The sequence below is a fragment of the Equus quagga genome, chromosome 16 (assembly GCF_021613505.1).
Source record: "Equus quagga isolate Etosha38 chromosome 16, UCLA_HA_Equagga_1.0, whole genome shotgun sequence".
In the NCBI taxonomy this organism is placed as follows: domain Eukaryota; kingdom Metazoa; phylum Chordata; class Mammalia; order Perissodactyla; family Equidae; genus Equus; species Equus quagga.
Genome location: NC_060282.1, coordinates 66268403 through 66295295, shown reverse-complemented (window position 1 = coordinate 66295295; position 26893 = coordinate 66268403). Strand labels below are relative to the sequence as shown.

The 26893-nt window shown below is 37.6% G+C and overlaps 1 protein-coding gene across 1 annotated transcript in view; it reads right to left on the bottom strand.

The window, feature by feature from the left end:
- Positions 1-438: 438 nt before the first annotated feature.
- The window catches only part of PREX2 (phosphatidylinositol-3,4,5-trisphosphate dependent Rac exchange factor 2), a 278303-nt gene continuing 251848 nt past the window's right edge, over positions 439-26893 (bottom strand). The window contains exons 38-40 of the mRNA XM_046642000.1: positions 15139-15241; positions 11457-11524; positions 439-6028 (exon numbers count right to left, since the gene is read on the bottom strand). Of these exons, the coding sequence (XP_046497956.1) occupies positions 5983-6028; positions 11457-11524; positions 15139-15241 (217 nt within the window). The 3' untranslated portion in view covers positions 439-5982. The remainder of the gene's footprint in view (positions 6029-11456; positions 11525-15138; positions 15242-26893) is intronic.

Below are 26893 nucleotides of genomic sequence, written 5' to 3'. Positions count from 1 at the left end.
TGGTAAGTAATTCCTAGATGCCCAATAAAGAGATGTTGCACTGAATCTAAATTCTTTGAATTTCTCTAGTACACATTTCTCATTGCCTTGCCTCTCATTTTGTATTAGTGTGTATTGTCTTATGTAGGTAGTTACCATTTTGGTTTTTGTACTGTGTTAACCACCTATATATACCAAGTTCTTTAACTGCAAAGTTTGGGAATTATATGCATTTATAACACCCTCAGCAACTAGGACAGGGGCTTATACATAGCAACCATTGAATAAATCTTGATAGATTGCCTAGCTAATTCAGGGAACAGCACAAGTCCCATCTTTCTATCGAGCCTATGAATTCTTAAAGGGTGAAAAATCCATGTTTCATGGATTTTTGTCTCCCAAACAGGTGAGAACATGATATGAATTGGTTAAATTTAAACGGATAGAAACTGAAATGGTCATACTACATTTCACTTTATTATTATTGACATTTATGATACAATGTTACTATTATAGTCTTTTATGCAGCCAAAAATAAATGATATACATAATACACTTTGATCACTGTAAGCATACATAAAATACTGAGTGATTGAAACTATGTTACATGCATATTTTACAAAGAAAAATAGCCTACTATAACAACACATTCAGCTGAAATTTGTCATTATATTTTGAATGTTATACAATGTTAAATATGGATAGATTCAAAGGAATTACTATTTATAGAACCAATTTGATATTTTATTATTTAAAATAATGAATACTATGTAAATGAATACTTATAAAAATATTTTTTAAGCAAAAAGCTATGTTCTACTTATTTTCTTTTTTGTACTTGGCAGTTACAAAAATATAGATTCATCTGAAACTCTAATAAATTTGCTTGAGGCATTAGATATTCAAATTTAAATGTATGTTTTCTAAAGCATTTTACCGACTTAGTATTCTTGACTTCATACTGTATATATACCTACATGGTATTAGAATAGGTTTGTATTACAAATAATGTCATTTCAAGTAAAAGATACAGGCAGTCAGTAACACAGAAGAGATATGTGAAGGTTGTCCAGCCAAACATATCTGACACACAAATGAAGCCCACCGGCCATGACTTGTACAAAGCGAATTCTCAAACACATTCGTTGAATGAATACACTAGTAGATGACATTTATTCTGTTATTTGCACCCCAAGCTAACTATCCAAAGATTTCTATTTCTAGGACAAATGTCACTTAAAAATTCAACAATTTTGTTCTTAATCAGCTACTTCTTCAGGATGGCAAAGCCAGGCAAATTGACTTGGGATCAAGAAGCAAACTAGTGGCAGTGATCCAAAGATGCACTACCAGGTACGCTTTCTGCATATTTAGACAGCTCTGATGTCCACAGAACAGACATCCAATATATTGAACAACTCCATTTTACATATCTTCATACAAAACAAGAAATAAGAATCCAAGTAAGTTTTATAATGTATTTTCATAAAGACAAAAAGTAGGAAATATATATTTATAAATGTATATATAGATGTAGCTATCTATATCTTAGTAGACTTAGTAGATTTTAGATCTCTCTTCTCAGGGAGAGGAGCAAGCCATCCTGAGTGAAGCGGGCCACATGTCTACGTAACAACAGCTAGAGGATGCACAGCCATCCTTCCACAGTCTTCCTCGCATGTGCAACTTGGGGATATGAATGCTAAGAACACTGTTAAAGGCAAAGCTCTGAAGCAGGAAAATTTTTCTAAAACCAAAGACTCACCATAATAACTATTACGGGATGCTGCACCGAGGAAGACTGTGGCCACTACATATGACAGGAATTAGTCTGAGCTCATTCTTAGCCCAGACTCCTCTTGTAACTTTTCCCCGCTTATTCCCCTCCATGGAGGGTGAAACTTTTCTGAGGCCCATCCCTAAAACGACAAAAATTTGCCAGAAAACAGAATATTTTTCTTAATCAAAGTTTAGATCATCCTAAGCCATTTCAAAAGCTTTTGCTTTCATACTTAAGCAGGACAACTGACAATTCATTCAACAAACTGGTTAACATATATACATGTTAATAAAATGACTACTGTTGGCTTTGAGAAAGTAATTAAACTATAATTTACTACAATAATTCACTTAAAATAAGTTTTAAAAAATTAAACATAGGTTCTAAAAATTCAGAAGCAATTTAGTCATACACCAAAGGTTAGTTTCAATATTAGTAAATACCACTAGTGAAGAAAATCTAAAAACGACCTTTAAAGTAAAATGTAAAGTAAAATAAAGTTATTCATTTTAAATTGCAATATTATGTTTTTCAAAAATAAACGTGAATAAAAATATGCCTGCTAATCTGCGCTAAATCATGCTACAAAGGAAAAGATCTACAAAAACTAATGAAAAAATGCTTTAGTATTTTAAAGACACATGTATTATTTTTAAATACATAGAGTAACTAACTCTCAACTGAATGTTTCCAGTCAATAAATATTAATTTTGACTATAACACGTATGTGCCCAAAGGGTTGAAAACAGTTTGTTTTCTTAAATTAGTTAATATGCCCCTCAGGATTTGTTTACCCATTCATTTCCTTGGGTTTTACAGTCAGTGCCAAGGTCAACTTCATTTCATTCTGAATTTAACTAATACAAAATTTAAATTAATAGACTCAGAATCAATCTCAGTACAATGGCATATATCTTATAGTATCATGAGAAATAAACCTAATTTTAAATTGAACATTGTTGCTGCAAGAAGAATGGCCATTGAAGGCACTGGGAATCTGAGACATCGCAAAAATATGATTTAAGGAGACAGAAAATAATGTGAGACTTCCAGGATTGGGATATTGGTTCATAAAACAAAGCTTAGACTCTAAAATCAACATTACATATCCATTATAATGAAAACTAGTAGGGAATTTCTTTCTTTCTCTCTTCCTCTGTTTCTTCTTTCTTTCTTCCTTGTTAAATAGTAATGAAAGTAGATGTAAAATTCTTGTCTCCTCCCATTGCTCATACTTTTAATATTATATTAAATTTTGTAATATTTAATATTAGAAAACTTTATAAGATATAATGGAATGTTTAAGATGTATTGATTATGAATTACTAGTTAACGATTATTTTTGCATCAGGTCTCATGTTAAGAACCAAAATTTCTATGCACAACCTTCCCTTTTAGGTGGAGAGAGGCAGCTGTCCAAACCCAGAACGTGGAAGAACTGTTAGCAGGCTTCAGGAACATTTAAAGGTACACTGGTTGCAGAGGAGCATGTCAGCATTTAAGTAAAGCCATTCAAAAAACTCAAGGCCAGTTAAATGTCCAATGTCACACAGAGGTATGTTGTGGTACTGAAAAATTGTCTTCATCCATTCATTTATTAGACATTTTTTACTGTTATCATTGTTGTGGGATCATAGCCAAATTTTACGTGATGTACAATTCCAGACTTTCCAAACATATCTAAAACTGTTCTCTTCAATTATGAGGAATCTAATCTATATTTTTTTCAGATTGCAACGGCATTGGGTTACCTCAAAATGCATATCCAAAATGGTAAAATGTCCAGGAGATCCTACGATTCTCATATCTTAAAAAGATTTTACATATTTCCATTACATATTTTAAATATTTCCATTCAGTCTTTTTCTCAGTATAAGATGTATAATTTAACGGCAACAGATCCCACTTAACTCCAACTTTACTAACAAATAATTGGTAATATTACAATAGTTCTTATATTAACAATGAGAAGCAGCATAGTGTATTGAGGAGGCAGACTTCCTGGGTTCAAACAAATCCTGGTTCTGTCACTTGTCAGCTGTGTGGTCTTGGGCAAGTCACTGGGTTGTTCTTTGCTTCAGTTCTCCAACTGTAACATGGGGGTGATGAAAAGAGTACCACCCCACGTCGTTGTTATGAGGATCAGTGAGGCAAAAACAGCAAAGTACGGGTAACGTACTCAGAGGTAATGCCCGGCAACTAGAAACTACTTGAGTGTTAGCTACCATTCTTATCACAATCAAAAATCACAGTGACTGCTGATAATGAGTCATTACTAACTTCTGAGCATTTAACAAATGCAGAGCACTCTGACAGATGATACACTTACACTGTTTAAGCCTTAAAACAATGTTAAGCACATCCTATTATATAGAGATTACATCCTTAAAAATATGCTAATCTGTGAATACTAAAATAGCAGATAATTTCCCCAACGAAACACAACAAAGTACAACTGAAATGTTTAAGCGACCCCTTCGTGCCTCTAATGAGGATGGACTGCTTCCAGGATGATGGTTAGGAAACAGTAATAACAATATGAAAAGTACTTGCTAGTTAATCAGTTTCCTTCATTCATTAGCCCTGCAGTAAATGTAGTCAAAGTTTCAGTACAGGAAAGTCACAATTTACTAATGTCATGGACCGTCAGGATCACTTGCTGATAACATCAAGAATATTAAATCTCTGAAAGTTAAGGATATACTTAATAAAGAGACGTACATTAAGGTCATATCTTCATTCAATTCAAAGTGTTCAACTTCTTCTTTGAAAATTCTGATGTTGGTCTTTATTTTTCATTCTACATATGGACTTATCACAAAAATCTTTGAGTGCTTCTGTGCCAAATAACAATTATTCCCTTGACCAGTACATAAACACCTCATACATATATAACATGGTATTTCTATTATTCAATACACAACTGCTAGTGATGAAGGTTTTTAATGACAATTTGAAAATCACTATCAAATTTCAGAAATTAAAATTTAATAATAGTTTGTATATACTTTAGTTATGAAAAGCATTTCACATACTAAATAAGTCTAAATCTGTATAATTATCACAACCATAATAAGGGCATTTTAATTGTTTTGAAAATTATAGATTTAAAATCAGTATTACTGTATTTATGATGCTAAAAAACAATGTTATTTTATCAATGTAAAAATGATAAACATTACGTACACTTTAGAATGAAAACAGAATACACCTGTGCTTCCGTAAATTAAGGTCTGTAACAGTCTTTTTAAAGTTTAACAAATAAAGCTTTATTTTCATATCTTATACATTTACCTTGATAGAAAAATACTGAGCGTGGTGTATTCTCTTAAGAGTCTGATATCTCATGTGAAAGCCTTGCTAAAACGAAGAGTTTTAGGTATCTTTCTAAGTTAAAGACTGAATTTTTAAATAGGCTTATATTTCCCTCTTTCACCCTAGTCTCCTCTCCTGTCCCTCCCTGATCCCCTTCTCTCCGCACCCCCTGGCCACCCATGGCACAGAACCAGCATACATGGCCCAAGGAAGCCAGCCCATTTCAGAGACCAACGACAACACCGGCTCGCTGGGACTGTCTGTGAGCATAAAGGATATCTGGAAGCAGCTGGAAGAAGGTCTTGCTGGAGGCCTCAGTTAGCTCTCTTCTCTACTGGGAAATATGCCCTTAGGAGAAAGAGCAAAGGGTGCTCGTCACCTCCCACACAGAAACGACTTCCTCTGATGCAAGCGGGAGACTGAAAACCTACGGCACCCAGTTGACACTGTCTGTAACATTTTTGTAGGATGATCTGGAAAGGGCGGCCACGTTTCTTGAGTGACAGACTTCTTCAAATGGAAATAGCCATTATTACATGGTTACATTCGGAGACGATGAAAACAAACACCACAAAATAATTTTAATAAATGGGAGAAGAGGCACGATGGTTAACTTCATCTCTGATATTTTTTCTGTAATTTCCATGGATGAATTTTACTCTAAAAATGAACAGTTCATGTCAAAACAGAGAGAGATCAGTTTGCAAAGTGGAGCTGTCTGCATGAAGTCCTACCCATTTCCACCACAAATATCTAAGTACAAGCTGAACGTTTGTTATTTACACGATGGGGAAAGATTTAGAGAAAAAATGCATTCCTTTATCGTGGGTGGAGAAGATTCGCCAGCGTGTCCTTTGTCTAGCCCAGTGCTCAGAGCTTCTGCTTGTCTGGATCCTTGGGATTTCTCTTCATTCTTCTCCAGCCGCGGGAGGTGGCTCACACAGCTTGTACAGCCTAGAAAAGGCAAGGGAAAGAGTGACAGTGGTCCAGCGTATTGACATTACCTGAGATGTTTCTATTTTTATAAAAAAATACATTGACAACAATTTCCTTGTTTGAGAGTCATGATCGTATTGCCTATTTCCCTAAAAACTGCATATGAATTAGCGAACTCCAAAATTTCCTTTCTATTATTTAGAAAACACCATTGTCTCTTTGCACATCTGGATGACTATCGATTAACAAATGCTGCCAATTTTACACCAGCTGCTTCTGCTTCAGTGCTGCCAACCCCAGCTGTTCACCTTACTGGTAGCAAAATCGATTTTCCGAATTCTAGGATACGATATTATTATGATAATTACCATCACGTCTATCATGATTATATTGTAGCCAGATAGTACCTATCTCAAAGGGGTGTACTTATTTGCTGACCAGTTTTAGAAATTTGCTTCATTTTGTACCACCCCACTGGTGCAGGCAGTTGCTTAGGGATAGGCTGACGTGGCAGAGTCCTGTGGCCTGAATATGAAAGGCACAATTTGCTGGTGTTTCCTAAGGAAGATCCACCCAGCTCTGCTCATCCCCTACTCACCAGTCAATAGAATCAGGTGGAGACTCAAGTGGGTCAAAAAATCCATTTGAACTAGTGGAGATGCCTGGAGATGCTCCCTCATTACATCCCAGGTCTACTTGTTTGAGACCATGTGGCACTGAGGCAAAGCTCGGGGGACCGAACTAAGATTACACAAACTCTAGGGCTCCACATTCTCTGAAATGGTTGAACCCTAATTCCAGAACCAAAGTGAAGAGGGACATAACAGACGTAACAGCGATGGCACAGGGATACCCATGATTTAAGGCATAGCCTGAGCATGTATCAGCTGACCTAAGGTGGCTGGCGGTTGGACTATGCCTGTCATCCTCAGAAGGGCCCATGGCCATGCCGGGCAGACTTCAGAGCTTAGTCTGATGATCTGAAAATATAAGGTGCAGATTTCAACTTTGCTCCTTTTTAAAAGCACTCCACACCTAGTGGCAGCTGTGGGAATTCACTCCCTTTTACACCTAAAATTGAACACACTTTAAATGACTTGTTGACAAATTCAGCAAATTATGAGTTTCCTCTCCCTTCAACATTTAATCTCATGCTAATTCTAAATCGAAGAAGCAAGAATGAGAAAGATTCAATATCGTGTTGGAAACCTGGTTAACAAAATGGACTTTCCTGGTCTGGAAACACATAGAAGAAGTTATTGCCTCGGGAGGTTTGCAAAATGCATTTCAAGTCTGAAAGGTGGTTAATACTCTGCATGTCGGCTCCATGGAAGAAAATGAATCCTGAAATAAGGACATCTCACATCAGAAAAGCATATTTCATTCTTCCCGGAGAAAAGAATACATTAAATTGAGCTGGTCTACTTCAAAGCTGCTTTTGCAGCTGAAGGGTATAGCGTTGTTTCAAATTGCATTCCCAGAGCTGGAATAATGGAAGGCTTGGCAAGTTCTCTTCCTCTTTAGTTTCTATCCTCTTACTTCCCTGACAGTGCTGCCAAACGAGTAAAAAGCACAGTGGCCCTACTCAGGGCGAACAGACAGTAAGCTGGGTGGCAAATGCCTCACCCTGTGAGATCTGAGCCATCACAAGCCATTACCTTCCACTGCACCTAATGTAACTAATGCCACTGGGCAGAGGAGTCTCTGAAATGTCTGCCTTGCAAATTGGTGAAAAGGCTGCTCCCTGTGACCACCTAATGAAGTAATAGCTCTGTGCACTGTGGAGCTGGGCAGACTCAGCTTCAGTGAGGCTTCCTGGAAGGGACTCGGGGTTATTTGAGTTCAGACACATTTGTAACGGAAATTGCGGGGCTTTGGGAATTTACAATGGGCAGAGGAAGTTTGGAAGTAAAATGGAACAGGTAAGAGCTGGACTTTCGCTCTGCACCGAGGCATTTGGTTTTTGGCAGCTAAATTCTTAGGTAACAGGAGGCCTTAGTTGGCCCAACGTTTTGGGGCCCTTGCTGTATTCTCACTCCACGCACACCCACCAGTGGCCCTACCTGAAAAAGGTTTGTTTCTGGCTCCAGTTTCTCCTTGTCCTGTCTGGGCTCAGGCGGCCATCTTGGAGCTGGTATTTCCAGCCCAAATCCAAATGGGCAGAGAGCAGAACTTTCCAACTTCAGTCTACAGATTACACCCTTCATCGTTCTGTCCCAGGTAATTCTGCCCATCTCCTAGATGAGAAATTGTCTCAGAGGATAGAGGACCTGACTAAACAAGGTCACACAGCAGGACCTGGGTCTCAAAACCTTGTTTTCACTTTTAGCCACTATAGCATGCTGCCTCCCAATTACACAAAGAAAATCAAGCTTTTACACACAACAGTTTCTGGATTTTGTAATGGAAGAGAAAATAAGACCAGTGTGCCACTACATCTGGGATGTAATATTTGGTTCTTGATGAAGATATGACTATTGTTTTGAAGAGCCAATGTATGAAGTTAGGAGGAAGAATGGTGTTTGTACTGCTCACAAAGAAACTCCACATGGATGGTCCATTGAGCCTTAGTTGTGATATTACCACGTTGAGTTCATCATCTTTTCCCTGCCCATGTTCTTTTTCCTGTATCTGCTATCTCCATGACTAGAACCATACACCCCTTGTCACCCAAGCCAAAGATCAGGTGATCATCCTAGCATCTTCCTTTTCCCTAACCTCCTTCAACCAATTGGTGTCCAAAGACTACAAATTCTGTCTTCTAAATATGTCTCTAATCCATTCTCTCATCCTCATCTTCAATACTACAATAATCTCCTTTCGAACTCCTGCCTTCAGTCTTAGCTGTCCTCAGATGGATCCTCCTAAGCTTTCCAGAGAGAGATTCTAGAATTTAAATCCTCCTGATGGTAAGATTGTTTCTTAATGCTTCCCTTGTCCTCAGGTGAAAATGAAAACTCTTCAATATTTTGTATGTCTCCTCCTGATCCAGCCCCTGCCTGCATCTCTGGCCTCACTTTGCATCTTCCTTAAATCACATTCAACCATCAGTCATAGGGATCTAGCTGTGGTTCTCAGAATGCGACGGGTTCTCTGGGTGTTGGTGCCGTTCCATCAGCTCCACCGGACACCTATGACCATGCTGACTGGCCAGGAATACTCTGGAACCTCCCCTCTCCATCCTGCAGCTGAGTTACGTGCCTCTTCCTTGTGTTCTCAATAGGCAATCTCTGCCTGCTTCTGTCCCAGTTCTTACACGCCATCTACCGTTTTCATTTTACGCAATGGTCACTCTACGGCACCTCACTGACTGGTGGGAGTGCCTATGTCTTTATCTCTAGTTTTTAATAAAGCACCTGCCATCCACAAACATAGCAGCAATTCAATACATGCTTGCTGAGTGAATTTAAAAAAATGAAAGAAAGTGACAGGAAAACTATGATAGAGATTGTTTGGGGATTTGAACCAAATATTATCTCAGCAAACCTTATCTCCATGAAGACCTTTCCAGAAACATTACCCCCGATTTGCCTATGGACGGCCTCGCCTTGAGAGCTAAATGGGTTCTTCAATTTGCTGTCTTTGGGGCAGGAATCTTGGTTTCCACGCTGGTCCTCAGCACTCTCCCGCACTTTCCTCAGAGAGCTTCTCACATCTGACCTTTTCTTACAGATAGGTTTTCTCTAACTGAAAGCTCCTTGACGGCCGGAACTATTCGATCTCATGTTGATGTTCTCATGGGACATAGCAGAGCGCTTTGCGCTTCTTAAGTTCTCAATAAATATTTGTAGACTAAGTGTAAGACTAGATAAAAAATAAAATTTAGACATTACTCCAGATTTCTCTCTCAGAGCTATTATTCTCTTGTAAAAACTGTCAACTTTACAGCTGGCACATTTTATTGTGTTCCATTTCAAGCGTTTTAAAACATAACCCAATAAAGAAAAAAGAGAGTTTATCAGTTTCTTTTCTTGTATTCAGCTTGCACTTTGGTTTATTGATCAGGATGCTGAAGTCTTATCGTAACCCCACTGTTTATTAGTGTTTATAAGCTCTAGCCAAGACGACCTTCATGAGCCATTATCTTGTTTTCTTATTGGAACTTTAACACTTCACTGGGTCTATTATCCAAATATACCATGTCTGCTCAAGGTGCCAGAGAGAGAATGCCGACGTGAAAGGATTCTTTAGCAACAGAAAGTCTTAGATTCTGATCCAATCAACTATGAAAGATAACATTAACAAGACTTCAGGATTAAATAGAGTTAGGAGTCCGCACTAAAAATAAATGCAATTAGAACATGAGTGCTCCATCCATTTTCAGGGAGAAAATATATTTTCCCTTTTGAAAGTCCTTTCACTGCCCACATAGTTTTCCAGAAAGAAATATAACTTCATAAATGCTCCAGTCATCATTCTGACTCCGGTAACTGCTTGTAAATAGAAACAGAGAATATCTTGTCTGTGACAGTGCTTGGAGGAATTTGCTTTTTCTTAAAATGAAAATGTATAAAAACAATCAAATGTAAAAGGAATTGTTTAGCTTTGCCCTACTTCAAGATAGATGAGTGCCTACCCTAACGTCATCAGGGAAATCAAATTAATGACATTTCTTTGATGGCTGTTCCCATGTTCATTTATTTTAAAGTTGTAGTAGAGTCCTTTCTTATGATGATGTATGAACTTTGAATATTTGGTACAATAACAAACAAAAAACTCACTCATTGATTTATTCATTGACATGTTCTTGAAATCAGTTCAGATATTCAATGTCTGCACTATGTAGGCACTACGATGAGCAAAATAAAATCAAAAAACATTCCTTGCCTCCAGAAAATTCATATTTAGTTTGGGCAAAGAGATACGTAACAATATATTGCAACACAATATGATAAGGGCTATAATATCAATATTCAGGATGCTAAGGGAGCACAAAGAAGAAGGAAACTCAGCCAAGACTTCTGGGGGAAAATGACATGTAAGTTGGGTTTTGTGGTTAAATAGGAGTTTTTCATACAGACACAGTTGAGAAAGGCAATCATGCCAGAGGGAACAGCATGTACAATCATAAAAGTATAAATGAAAATGGCATTTTCGTAGTTTGGCACAGTTGGAATACAGATTTTAGTAGTACCTATGTGGACTTTCGTTTTTGAATTCAACCATGTTTTTGAATTATTCTACTGTAAAATGGAAACAATGTCAAGACTTCCATCTCTACCTGCTCCCTCTAAGTGTGCTTCACCTAAATTCCATTTAATTCTGAGATCATTTATGTCTAATCACATTCAGCCACAGAGTGTTTACAAGGCCAAGGCCAATTTCCATCATTACAGTCAGTACTATCCTGGGCATATCCTGGAGCAGTTGCATTAGCTGTGAGTGACATTGCCCGGGACATGGCGGCAAGTGCTTTGGAAAAGAGCAGATCTGGGGAGTCCCTTACCTCGGAGCAGACTGTGGGGTCCGGTCTCTGACTCCCAAATTCTTTGCTGTGTTCTGAACTCTTGCTCCCTGAAAGAATTAAGGAAAATCACTTTAAGCTCTACATTGTATTAGTAATTATTTAACATCCTACTAACATTTGAGTGTAGAATATTTATTCCAACTATTTAACATCAAGAGAGACTGGATGAGGAGAAAGAGAGAAATTGCATCTGAGCATTTTCAAAATTAATCCTTTTTTTTTTTTTTTTTGCTGAGGAAGAGTTGACCTGAGCTAAGATGTGTTGCCAATTTTCCTCTTTTTGCTTAAAGAATATTAGCTCTGAACTAACATCTGTGCCAATCTTCCTCTATTTAGTATGTGGGTTGCCACCATAGTGTGGCTGCCAATGAGTGGTGTAGGTCCAGGCCTGGGAACCAAACCCAGGCCAATCTTAACCACTGGGCCACAGGACCAGCCCCCTCAAAAATTAATGCTTTTAAGAATCAAAATACATTGATATATTGTTTCAAAGGATTGATATTTATTTCAATAGCCATATAAATCATTCAAAATAAGTTTAAATAACAGCTCCCTGTTCACTATCTTATCTACGTCTTTATTTCCTAGAAGCAATGAACACTTAAGACGCTGAAAATAGGAAATGAGCAGGTTATAAACATTTGTTCTGTGTCCATAGTTTTGTAGAACAGAAATCACATTCTATCGTACTCACGTGCCTGTTTTGTCCTAAGCTGAATAGTATTATCAAGATATCATAGTATTTATCAAGAAAATGTTTTCTTAAAAGTACTAAAGCAATTTCTGGACACTACATGAGCATGTGGATCTCTGAAATGAAAGAATTCTGCCTCAAAGTTTCTAGTACAAGGACAATGTATTTGAGCAATGAAAAAGTCTTTGCAGACTGTCAACTTCATGAATGAAGCTATAACCATTGTTCTGATCATGGGGATTAGTTACTACACAGAACCAAACACCAGGGTTTGGGACTGAGAATAGAAGAAGGAGGTGGTTTGAAAGACTCTGAAGCTCTCTCTCCTGCTACCAAATTCTGACCCACAGCAAGGGAAGAAAGAAAAGGAGAAAAGGAAAAAAAAAAAGGAGTATTTTCTCAAGATGGACCAAATAAAGAAAAGGGGTGGGGTGGTAAAAAGACAGATGGGATGGAATGTAGGAATTGCAATTAAGCAGTTAAAAGACTTCTTTATTTTGAAGTAATTTCAGACTTCGAGAAAAGTTGTAAAAGCAGAACAGAGTTCACACACTTTACCCAGTATATCAACTCCCTCTCACATCAACCCTTCGCTTGACCAGAGAATGATGATCAAAACCAGGAAACCAATTCTAATTGAAAATCAACAATTCTAATCAATTGCACTTAGAAGTAAGAACAAGAAATCATGCTGAAAAGCTGCTTCTTCCTGAAAAAGAAACTGAAGATCTTAGAAAATATTATTCATTATCCTGGCAAATATTCTAATCATTTGGTCTCTGGAAAGCTGAGTCTAAACGGTTGAAAGACAAAAAGGACAGAAGAGTTAGGTCTCTGATTCACACATGTGTTCTAACTACTCAGATCCCAAGTGGGTAAGAGTTGACTTGCAGACTAGACCCCAGCCCTTAGTCCCATCGCCTGTAACTCCTGACACCGGAAAGAGGATTGGCAATAGAACGAATATTTCAAGTCTTTCCTGGGCACCAGTCTACTCCAATTTCTCTAAAGAGAGATCCCCAGGCTCTATGATCCTTCACAAAGAAGGTGGAAGTCAGTTCTTTGTCTCTCAGAACCAACTGGAGATGTCACAACTTGGAACAGAGAAACAAGCAACAAAGGAAGGAAGCTGCATATTCTAAATGTACTTATTTAAAAAAAAAACTGTGAGGAAGGAGTGAGAAATACTGAAAAATAGTGCAGTTTAGAAATTAACTAGGATTTCCCAAGGAACTTCATAACTTTTAAGTCTTTTAAAATTATATTTTGTAAATATATAATAATCCCTATTAATAATATATGTAAATATATGTATATTATATTTTAAAGAGGTCTGCACCACTTAAGTCATTAAGGCCTACATCATATTGTTTTTACTTTTCCTCTCTCTCTTTTATCTATCTCCCTTTTCAGTTGTAAGAAGTTAAAGGTTTTGATTATTCAAATCCATATACTAAGAATGTACATGTAGCCAACTCATAATTTCTGCCTTAGTTGATTATTCTGCAGAGGGTTAATATCAGTCTCTTAGTCTTGCCATAAACCATCGTTTTGAGATGGTTCCTCCAAGTCTGACTGCAAACTTACTCAAATAGAAACAGAGCAAAACAGAAAGCTTAGTTTCTCTCTGTATGTTTTAGCACACAAATCCCATCCCTGGTGTGGATAATCACAAGTTTACTTTGATCTACTTTTTAAAACCAAATTTGTATATCCACCCAAAAAATTCTTCCAAAACCTGCTGGCATTTGCATCTGTATTTACCCTTTCCAGCTGAACCACAGTGTGTCATGTGCTTCTCCTGGATCTAACCTTTACTTAGCAAATCCCTCTTGAACCTTGGGAGATCTTGGTTTTCAATTTTCAGCTTTGGGGTTCCCAACCCAAAGCATCAATGTACATGCATTCATTGTACCTTATCTCTGCTTTGCAGACGCCAAGCCGGTGCTGGCCTCACCCGGACTGCTTCCATGGATTTTTTTTTTTGTGGTTTTGGTTGACATTCTGTAGTGTAATCTTGGGAGGAAACCTACAGGGATTTTTATGTTTGCCTAAGAGTTAGAATCTAAGTCTTTAGTAAATAAAGCAGTCATAACTATAAAAGTAGATCCTAAAAATTAAGTCACTCACTATCCTTGGGCAATGCAAACCAAGTCAGCAAGTAGAGAGATTTGTTAAATCAATTTTCTGTGGTAGCCCTGAGAAAATGTGGCAGAATAAAATATCAAATTGATGTTTTCCAAATTCTTTTGTCTTTTTACTAAGTTGTGTCTTTTCTACTAGATTAAGCACCTTTTCCTAATATTCAGTAAACTGGAGGTTAGTGCATTTTTCCTGTTACCTTCTTAAAGAATTTTAAGGGTTAAAAACCAAACTATCACACTTAAACAATCATTGGGTTATTGTATCGAAAGTTCATTCTCTTTATAAGACAGTATGTTCTCACCCATAAGTACTTCAGTGACCTACAGGCAGTCCAAAGGCTGTTATGCATCCTCTGAAGGAAAATTTGAAGTATGTTCTTTATCTTCAGAATAATGTATAAACTGCTTAGCACTTAGTGGAATTCCCTTTGAGATCTCTAGAAGCAGGGAGGGCCCTCAATTCTTTCCTCTTCTTCCTTGTCCCCACTCCCTCCACAATCTATTCCCCAAGCCTTATAAGATCACCTGCCATCACAGAAAATATCACGCGTCCTTTCATCTGGTCCTTCACAGCAGCCCCAATCCACTCCCTTCAGGTTCTCTCTTAGACATCCCTTTTTCCAGGTTGGCTGAGTTTCTTGGAGAACCTCATACAGACTGCACTGTTTTCTTCCTTGGGAGTGTTTCTTGTTCACACTTACCCTCTGAATCTGGACAAGTGCCCGTCACATCCAGGTACCTGTCAGACACCTCATAAGTGACCAAAGGAACCTTCAAATCCAGGTCCTCTCAAACAACTCCCTAAAACATGTGTGACACTTACCTGCTTCCGCATCACATCTGTGGCCTGCATGATGTAGCGAGGGGGCAGGCCATGGCTTCTGGCCAGGATGATGGCCTGTTCCAGCGTCACACTCAGGGTGCACCTGCGTGCAAAGACAAGGGCATGTCAAATCCCACGGGTTCTTGGTATGCACTTCAAGACAGTTTCGGTTACGAATGAAGGGAAGCAGAATATGCCACTGCAAAATCTCCCTCCTCCGAGAGTTGCTCATTTCTTTGGGTATCTCCCAGGTATCCATGAGGTACACATGTGAATAAACTTCGGTTTGTTTTTTTCATGTTAATCTGTATTTCACTACAGGGCTCTCAGCTCAGAACTCAGAAGGGTAGAGGGAAAATTATTTTTCCTCCCCTACACTAATTTCAGAATCAAAAAGTGCCAAAAATCAGAGCGACTAGACAATGAACCATTGAGTTTTCTACATAAAACACTTGTTTAAAAACAGACTCTAGAGCTACACTGTTGGGGCCCTATATTATGTATTTAAATTTAAGACAAACCCGTAATGAACTATATTTGTGAGAGAGTTTATAGACAGAAAATTAAATAAGCAGAATTATAATAAATTTTATCAGATATCATTCTTTACTGATATTTCACGTAACTTAAAATAAATGACTTCCTAGTATTTTTCATTCATGTCTACATATTGATAGTTAACAGATTTATGCTGATTTATGCCCAATATCTTAGAAATAGATAGCTGAAACTAATATTCACTAAGATCAGAAATGATTTTTTTAAAAAGTGAGTTTCTTGGGCCCAATCTAAAAGACTGTAAAATTTTCAAAGGGAACTTTTAAGTAGATAGGTAGGAATGCAAAGCCCAGATTAGCCATGAGAAAATGCAGAACTCAGTGATCAGTGAGGCTTCCTTCTCTTCTTTCCCTTTAAGGCATTTCTTTTCTGTTCTTCCACATTTTTCTCTACAGCAGCTCTTAGAGCCTGTGCTTATTTGTTCATATTTTCAGGTGCTGGTCTCTGAACTGTTTTTCAGGAGTACTTTTTGCATACATTTAATTAAAATGTTCCTTACTTTTAGATGTTTTTCCTAAAATTCATATTAGCAAATTTAATTTTACTTCATTTTTCAATGTATTTTGATTGTGTTTTCTCCATTTTTGCATTTAAATCCTTGCAGTTTGGTGTTTTACACATGTATTTTTCTAGACCTGTTTAGTTTTTCCCGACAAACAAAAGTTCTACATGCAATTGCTTACATGTGAGGCACATCTAACTCATTTATCCCTGGTTCTGAGGCTGCACTACAGAAGCCCAACACATCTGGTAGACTTTGATACTGATGAATTAAGAAAAGGAGGAGAAAGGGATTTAAAACATTACTGCTGTAATTTTAGAAAGAACCTGACAAAGTGCACCTGTATTATGATACAGAATTGCAATCTAAGGACAGACATGTCAAGTTCCATTGGCTGTTAAATGACTTGAAAAGAAGCTTCCTCATTAACAAGACAGAGAACTCTCTAGAAAGCATTACTAAAACACATTCCGATGGGCTAAAGTTTTATAATTAGCCTCTAGTAGTAAATGATGTTTACAAATATTTAGTGTATGAGTCTGATAACAACACACAATGGTAGTTTTACACGTACCTGTGTGCTGCAGGGCAGCACAAGCCAATGAAAACCAAGAAGTAGAATGGACAGTTCATGTTTAAAAAAATCTATTTTTTACAAAGCATTTAATCGTCAGCCTACTTGATGGCCCATAACCTTTTTCTCCTCTGTAAGGTCTCCTCTACTTCAATTTTAAGTCCTTATTGATCTTAACATCTTAATCAATAATGTTCATTACACCAGCTGAATGAAGCTAAGAAAAAAAATCTTTATCTTCTTCTAATCACACTGAAATATGTCTGTGCTTCTTGATAAAGCATCACTTGCCCTCTTCCCCTTACAACAAACCCTTACTCATTGTGAAGGAGTTTTAACAGGCAGCCTATAATTTTTATCCATTTTCTTAATCTTTTTAAACTGATTTATTTCTCTCTACTTCAAGTTGTAGTAAACAGCAGTACAGCAGCAAATTATCGGCCAGAGACTTTCAAAGACTTTCCGTAATCTCCTGATCAATCATGCTCTCTGACAGGGCACCTCAAAGTGTCACTTCTGCAGAATCAATCATACATACATTGCCTAAAAGAAAAATCTACCTTAAATTGAATACGTGTGTTTTCTTTCACCAGCATATCAAAAAAAGGTGGCTTCATCTACACTTGTCTTCTCATACGAACCACTGTGTATATTCCAAATAGGTCCCAAGACTAATTTGAAATTTTTTAAAGGTGAAAAATTTAAAAAGAGACAACCACATCAATGTGGGAAATGTTGCCCGTATTTGATTCACAATTGAGAAATCCAACTTAGACCTGGTTTTTCCATCACAGCATCACAGAAGTCCATTCTCCTGAATAAAGCATGTGAAAGCAAGCTCAGAAGTAAGCCCACAACTTTACTGTCAACATACCATGATTTGCTTCATGGCTTTTTATTTTCTCTGAACTCTCATCTCAATCTGAATGTCAAGTGGAAAAGTTCAGCATTTGCAAGATGCATTTTTTATTCTGGAATTCTCTCACAGACTCCAGATCCAGAAAGCAGCACACAGTTTTTCAATCATGCATAAATGTATACTCAGAGTCAGCTTTTACAAGAGATCATTTGACCTTGTAGGTGCTTCTCTGGTTACCAGACTGGTCTGCTAACCCTGAGCAAGAGAATGAAGGGAGCAGACCAAAAGCTGGGAATTCTAAGCAAATTCCATTCAGTACGAGATTTCTTCTCTGACCCGCCAATTTCCTTTCTAGCACTATCCCTGTTGTCATGTTAGGCAGTTAATTTATTAAAATTTAAATAAATCTATATTTTTACCCCATACTGGAAAATATAGGCCTTCAGTTTTTCAGCGCCTTCTAGCTGCAAAATCATTTTTTAAATTAGACAACTCTTCCCTGGGAGTCACAAAAATAAAAAAATCAAGGTCATAGAGAAGAATTTGTCCTTCATAAAAAAGCAAATATAACATATACACTGAAGAAAGGTTGTTCCATAATTTTCGTAGTAAGACTTTCCAAGTAATAGCTCTGCTCAGGGCATACTCCTGAGAAAGTGCACTTGAAAGGGCTGCAAAATTATGCAGAAATTGTGTATTTCCCCATAGAAAGAAAAAGGAAAGGGTCAATGTACCCATGCTTATAATGAATAAATCTTCTTGACATATTTTGCATTAAGAATAGATCCCACATCACTCAGAGATTTAGCATAGTTTTAACATGACAAATGTAACCTGTAGCTAATGAGTCCAATTTAATTTGAAAGGCACTTTGATTCCGCAATGCTATGGAAGAGTCACAAAGAAGTACCTTTCTATTTATCCCTTCATTCATTCATTCATTCATTCAACAAATATTTTTTTGAGTGTCTACTTTGTATCTAATGACTACCTTTAGGTGCTGGCAGAAGTGGATTTACTATCAAGCTAAAAATGGTTGAGTTTCAGGGTCCCTTATTTGTCTGGATCCCTAGCAACCTGTTCATGTAGTCACATGCTTTTAAAATTTGCAAATGCAAAATGTTTTAACTGCAAATGGTTAGGACTACTGTCTTTTTATATCCCAACTTGCCTCTGTCCTGTTCTGGAGTGTTTAAATGGGTGTGGTTATTTCTGGAACTGAGCTCAAGGAAGTAGAATTATTAGGCATGCATTTAGGCTAGGTTTACTAGGACTTTTGTGTACGATTCACCGTCACTTTCATCTATAGTTAGATTATTATATATCCTGGTGTAGGAATGGATTCCAGAATATTCCTACTGCCCATTGTACAAACTCACCCAATGTTGAAAAGGAGGTGCAGGGCCCAAGGTTCTAACACAACAGGTTCTTATTCTGGGCGCCCAGGACTGTGTGTGGTGGAGGAGAGACAAGGTTAGAAATGTTCAGAGCTGGGAGCTACTCTGTGGAATATTCTTCCAAACATTATGGTTCACATGCTAAAGAACCCTATAGAGGTTTTCATATTTGACAATTAAAAAATTTACAAGACATTAGCAATAACGTTGATATTGAAAGGCTTTTCTAAACTATCATTAATTTTTTAAAAATTTGATTAGCCATGCTAGGGAAAAGACAGAATTATTTTTCTAGTCTCTCTATAGATTATATTACAAAATCATTACAATTTGAAGAGGCGATCAAAGAATATGTCACAGAAAAATGCTGAGGAAAAGTATAGAGGGGTGACAGGCGATAAAATAATAAAAACATTCTTTTCTTTTTCAGATTTTATAATGCTGGTGGTATTTATTAGCATTTTAAAATCTGTAATTTGTTTTATTTCTCATGTTCTAAATAAATATTAACTTTCATTCGTACTTTGTTTTGTATTTTTCCATTGTTTTTCTTAAAAAGGGTGCTTAACTTCAGACCCCCCAGATCTTCATCTACTCCAGTATGCTGGGGATGCAACAACAAGCGAAGCCAAGTTCCATCCCTTTTGGTGGTCAAACTTCAGTGAGATGAAGAAAAAGAAAAAAAAAAAAGAAAGAAACAAATACATAATATCAGGTGGTACTGTTATCCAGAAAAATACTGTTTTTAGAGGAATAGAAAGTGAACAGGGTAGAATGGCAGAGGGAGGTGCTATTATTGGGAAGGCCATTTCAGGGAAAGCAAGTGCAAAGACCCTGAGGTTAATGCTTGTTCCATTCCTTAGAACAAGTGTGGAGCTCAATATGCTGGAGCACACAGAGAGGAGAAGGAGATGAAGTTCCAGAAGTAGTCTGGGCCCAAACGTGCATGGCCTCAGGAGTCAGAGTTTAGGCGTAAGTGAGTCTCTTATTTATTCTTTGGTTGATATGAAAAGAATTTCAACCTTCATATTATTTGATATAAAATAGCAATTTGTTAAGCAAATCATCAAAGTTCTTTACTAAGTATCCAACCTTAACATGCTTTCAATACTGCATCCAAAGCATCTTCAGTTGCTTTCCAGGCAACATTTGCAAAAGCAAACTCTTCACCTTGATGCTTAAGGTTTGCTCTTTCATCTTCCACACCATCTCCCCAGCACCTCACCTATTCCCCCTGCCCAGAACTTCTTTCTGCTTGCAGTCAATATCTTGGTACCACAGCACAAACCTCTCCCCAAATAAGGATTGTTTGTCCATTTTGGGACATCTTTCACTACTTTTGAAATATCACAAAACCTCTTTCTGAACGCGGAATAGCAGCTGACAACATGGATGCCACACAGAGGCACGGGGTTTGAAGACAGTCTTGTGGGACTGTGGCCAGGTTACTTCTACTCTCTCAGCCTCAATTTTCTCATCTGTGCGAAGAGGAAAGCTGGGACACTGGCCTCATAAAGAGCCACGAGAATCCCTGAAGTGACATGTGATCCATTAGCCATGCTGGTGGTAATGCCATCTCCATCCCTCTCTGCTACTGAGCTCACACTGTAAGTCTGTCTGTCTGAGCTCACGATGGGGAATACGTCATTCGGAAAATCTGAGGAACATGCTTTTTGTAAATACCAATTTCTCAAGTCCCATTGCATTGCATATTTACAAAACCTCTTTCTACTTTTTATTTTAAAGATATGTTCATTAAAGTAATGCTGTGGTAAATTCTTTTATAAGATTATGATATTACAAGGTTATGGTAATTACACGAAGTTAATGACAAACTTCCAGCAATATCTCTTTTATAAATTGGGGTTTGGTTGAACTAGAATTTGGTTGAACAATCATAGTACCTGACTATAATTTGGCATGTGCTAATGTGATTCTTTGTGATTTTTATTTCATATGTTTTTTCCAGCTGATCCTAGAACATCAGGCCTGAACTTTATTTTATATGTCAAACTGTAGAGTTAAGGGTCAGGAAAAGCACGTCAAGTGATCTCCTGTTTGCCAGTCCTAGTTCTAGATGCTAAGGGACACAAAATGATCAACATCCAAACCTCCCCCTCTAACTAGGTCTCCCTGGAGAGACAAAGCTTAGTTTCCTAAATTGGTTTCAATGCAACATATTGTGTTTCAACCATTTATTGACTCATATCTATTACGCTATATTTAGTTCACTTTGTAAGACTTCAAATCTTACTTGAAGCAAGTTACAGGTTAATCTTTTTGTTTTAACATGTTCATCCTTACCTTAAGATGATTCATGACTATTCTTTAATAAATTCGATAAAAGATTCTCAAAATGTAAGGACCTCCTACATATTTGGTCATTTACCACGATCCCAGACAAAAACATCATCAAAAACATTTTTCTCTCAAGACATTTTAAATCTTCCAGAGTCTACTGCCTCATCTAATGTTGATGCAAATTGTACTGAACAAGGAAACCGATCTCCCAAGGGCTGAAATGCATTAAATTGAATACTTGGGGAGATGCATCACCCCTTTTGGGCCACAGGGTGACACAGTAACTCACTGAGAAACTGACAGGGGAATCCAGACGATGTGAGGTCACGGCTTTGAGCTCCGTCTTCCTACAGTGGATTTATTTGCTACCTCTCTCCATGCTCAGGGTCAGGAACTCTGACGTCTTGCTTGGTAGCTAATCATTGTATCTCTTGGGAGTGATCTCAAACTTTCTTTTTTTCTTGAGGAAGATTAGCCCTGAGCTAACTACTGCTAGTCCTCTTGTTTTTTGCTGAGGAATCCTGGTCCTGAGCTAACATCCGTGCCCATCCTCCTCTACTTTATACGTGAGACACCCGCCACAGCACTGCATGCCAAGTAGTGCCATGTCCGCACCAGGGGTCCGAACTGGCGAACCCCGGGCCACCAAGAAGTGGAACGTGCGAACTTAACTGCTGCGCCACCAGGCCAGCCCTCAAACTTTCTTATTATTAGTGGAGGAAAGTCATTCGGATTCTAGTTATAAACTGACACATTAAATAAAGCACATGAAAAACTAGTGTAATGAAGATCTCTGAACTGGCAGCCACAATAATTTGCCATACATTGACATTACACAGATGCTGAAATGAAGATTTTTTCAGAGCAATTAAAAATAGAAAATGCAACTTTTATCAAGAGATACTTTAATTTCCCCATATCTTTTAAACTGAGGATAAAACTGAAAATTACTTTGAAAATCTTGATTGTACACCTCAGTAATGTTACATAACCAATTACAACTAAAAAAAGACCCCTAAAAACAAAACCTACCGGAGTGACTGAATTTAGGGATACATGTTGCGACTTCAAAAGTTACTTGAGCAGAGATTTTTAACTATTTAGTGCAATAATAACAGAATTAAGTCACTTGGGTAACTATCTTCATTTTTTTCTTGTGCTACTGCAGCATAATTGGCAGAATAATTTCCTGTTAGAAAAATAAGACATTTGGAGAAAACACACCCAAAGTCTAACAGCCTGTGTTGGGGTTTTCTAAGTTTAAGGGACTATATGCCAATCAACAGTTTTGACCAACTGTGGCAACGGCAGCCTCAGACATGATCCCTTAACAATTTATATCAACTGGCTAAGCCTTGAAACTCATTTTGGATCATCTGCATCAATATGGAGGTTAACATGATTTTGTACTAGATAAACATGAAGGGAGATAAATATTTGTTAAAAATTTTGAAATTAGTGAGTTTCGGCCCAATGTAGAATTCTCCAAAAGGATCAGAGTCTGATTTTGTCTCGTTAGCTCTGCACTTCCATGTGCATTGCCTCCTTTCCACCATCCTTTATAACTATGATGCTGTCTTTAGTCATGGAAACAAGAGTGAGAAAATTCCCTTAGGGCAAATGCGTTGCTCAGGGCATACGTATAAGGATAGCTTGGGAAACCTGTTATTTTGATTATATTTTTCATATGAATGAAACATCTTTATATAGTTATAGGTTTTTATTTAGATTCTTACAGATGTAGATCTCGAAACACGAAACCATTTTCCCTTATTCTACAGAAGTCATTTTTTTTCTCCTTTAATTAAAAGCCAGGTCTATTATCCTTGTTCAAGTGACTGTCACAAACAAGTTATTAGGAATCTAATGAGCTGGGGTTCTCCGTGATACCTTCCTGGGCTGCTGTTACCTGGGCAGCATTTAGATTTTGGAAAGGAATAATGACTATTTCAATCCCAAGAGAAGGAAGTAAGTGAACTCAGCTGGAACAGCAGAAGCTACTACTGGTATTTGCACAGCACTCTTCTATACACAGAAGCTTTTTACGACAGATGGAAGGTGCTACCGATTGCCTGATTTTAAGCACTTCGCAGCATCATCTGAGCTTCCTGGGTAGCCTAAGGCAGATTACTTTCAACAATCTTTGAACTAAAGATACATTTCTCCCTGTTGGAAAAAAATGTAAATAATTCTGCTCAGTTCCCAAATGCTTTTACTTTTTCCTCAGGTTTTTCTCATGATCCCATTTTATTCAGCTATAAGAAAACAAGCAGCTGTAGGAAATAGATGAGTTAGAGCCTCTCTGTTAACACTGATCCTGATGAGAAAGAAGATACAAGATGTAGAAATTATCTAATTTCCTTTGAAGGTGTATTGTGCAATATTTTTAGGATCTTCAACTTTCCCATTCTGGCAAAACCGTCCCAGAGTGGGTGTGGTCAAGATTGAAATGTCTGCTTTCCTAAAATCTTTGTCTAGTTATTTACGATTGCCCACCGTTTCATCTCTAGACTGAGAAATGTTATAAGCCCCCCAGCCATCAAACTGAACTCATCCATTACCAGAGATCAATATATGTGTGCAGTTCCATGTGTTAATATGCCTCCTCTAGTACCTTTCACGCTTATCAATTTCATGTTTCTTGTTGTCTCTCAAATCTCTCCTCTCTAGCTGCACTGCTAATGTCATCTCTGGCCCAGATTCTTCTTGTCTTGCCTCTTCCCACTGTTCTTCCTCACCTAGGGAAGTTGATCTTTTAAAAATGCAGATAAAAATGCAAACATTGGAAGGGCTTCCCATTTCTTAACATAAAATATAAAGTCTTCGCAACATGGTCCCTCATTTTCCTTACTTCTACTCCATGCTTCAACTACACTATTTACAGCTCTCTGAAATCACCACCTCTCATAGTTCTCCTATGATGTTCCTCGACTTCTACGATCTCATATGCCCTGGTTTGTGTCACATCTCCTACCTCTTATCCACTATATCATACTTGTCTGGAAGGGGTAGGGGTAAAGAACACGGGCACTGGAGGCAAACTCTCTGAGTTGGATCCTGGATTTGCTAATAACTGCCGGACCTTGGGCAAGTTACTTAAGCTCCTGAAACTCCATTTCCTCATCTGTAAATTGAGTTTAATGATAGTATACACCTCAGAATGTTGTTTTCAGGATTATATGAAACAATTCATGTCTAGTACTTAGCACAGGATGTGGCATGTAGTATATCCTCAACAAACGTTAGCAATTGTCATTACCACTACTACCACTACCACCACCACCAATAGGCTGGACTGGTGTCTGTATTGATTGCAGCCTTCCTAGACCCCAGAACACTGGGACTCAGTAAGCATTCAATATACACTATTGAAAAAAAATTATAGAAATTCCTAATGTGTGTCAATGGTATCATATGTATACTCCTAAAAGATAAAATTCATTTGTTCATACTCTGCATTTGCCACCTATTTGTTCAAGAAGTGTTCACTCATTAAATAAATTTGGTGAAGTAATAAATGCATTGTAGGGACAATAAATATCAGTAAAAAAAGTCACAGATTATTCCCTTATGGCTTATAAATGGTATATAGCTTTTTTTCCATGAACAATGGCTTGCATTTCCATTTCTCTGGATTTAACCCCTGATCCTACCATGGCTTCTGATTAACAACTCAGGATGAGATGCAGTAATACTTGAAAATTACATATTATAACATTGATTATTCTTATATTATGAATTATTCTCTCATCAAAATTGTCCATTTATCACTTACCAGTATTTTCCAGGTTCAGAAGAATATATTTGAAACCCTCACAGAATCACTTCTTTCACTGCCAAAATGACATGTTATACATTCTCCCTCTCTGTCGTAGTTTGAAAAGTATGCATCCATTCCTTTGAGTCACTTCACTTAAAAACTCAATCCTTTGACTGTCTTCCTCTTACTGTCATTATTAAAGAGAGCTGGTGCTACACGCACGGCTGTCTGGCTTCCCAATGTGGTCCCCTTGTCGAGACCTCAGACTGTGAGTACAGTGGGAGCAAGGATCCGCTTACCCCCCTAGTTTGGTGGATCCCAGCGCATGCCACACAGAAGTGCTCCATAAAGAGCTGCTTTTTCCCTCAGTGGATGAATGAATAAACAAATGCTAGCACCTGATTCTTTTTCAAGTCCTAAATATTTGTCTTTCTTCTCACATGTGCTCTTGGATTTTGACATCAGGAAAGAAAACGTCCTCTCCTTGAGTTCAAGGGGATCCTGTTCTGCTGCTCTTGAATGACTTTCTACAAGCTATCAAAGGAGGATTCTAAAAATAAGCTCTAATAGGGTCCAGTGTTTGTGAATTCTATTTCCTACAGATCAGAGGAGTTGTCTCGTATTTTTCCTACTCCTCTTTCATCCTATTGTAACTCATTACTGTGCTATTTTTCCAGTTTTACTGAGGTATAATTGACATAGCATTAAACATAGCATTGTGCTAGGTTTAAGGTGTAAAAATGTGTTCTTTTGATACACTTTTATGTTGCAAAATGATTACCACCACAGCACTAGCCAACACCTGTATCATGCCACATAACTACCATTTCTTTTTTGGTGGTGAGAACATTTAAGATCCACTCTCTTAGTAACTACTGTGATTTTTTAAATAGTTCTTACAAGGTTTCCCCTATTTTAGTAGGTATGATCTAGTCATTTTAAACAGATGCATTTCCTATTTCTAACTCTGCAATGAGAAGATGGAATTCACTATCGGAAACAGATTAAGATGGAAAAAAACTGGCGTTCACTGTTGCCAGGGCCTGTAGTAGATGCTTTCACATATATTGCTCACTTAATCCTTATGCCATCTTTTTCAGGAAAAAAAAATCGTTATTCCCCTTTCACCAAGAAGTCTTGGAAAGACCAGGTGATGTCATCACAGTCACACAGCAAGTAAGTAACAGGATCCAAAACCAGTTTTCTGATTCAAAATTCAGGGCTCTTTCCATTAGATCAAAATCACATCATGTAGATTACTGCATATAGAGAATTATAACTCCCCACATCCGTAAGTCAACAATCACAGTCTTGGTCTCAGCATTTATACTTTAAATGTGTTGTTTTGGTGGCGATTAATTCAGCCAGCCCAAACCGCTTCATGACGAATGTAGACCTCATGAAACTAAAATGTGTTCATGACTTAAAAATAACTAGACTTGAAGCACACCAAGTAAGTATATCGATTGTAAAGCAATCAAGTAGTAAAAATAAATTGAACGGAGACTGTGTTCCTTCTCTACTAGAGATTTGCATTTTTCTGTATAAAATGCACTGTTCTGTGTAAAGCTCATTCATTCCTGCAGTGATCTCATTTATTCTGGCTTCTAATTACTTTTAACTACTGAGCACAGAGCACCCCTGTGAAAAGTCCATTGACAACTGGAATGAAGCATCTGATCGAAGAAACTAATTGTTTGCCGTTGCAGGGTTTTGTTTTCCCTGCTCCCTTTTATTCCCTCACACTGAGGAAGAATTGTACACCTGAGACCAACGCAGTATGGTAAATACTGATCAATTCCGA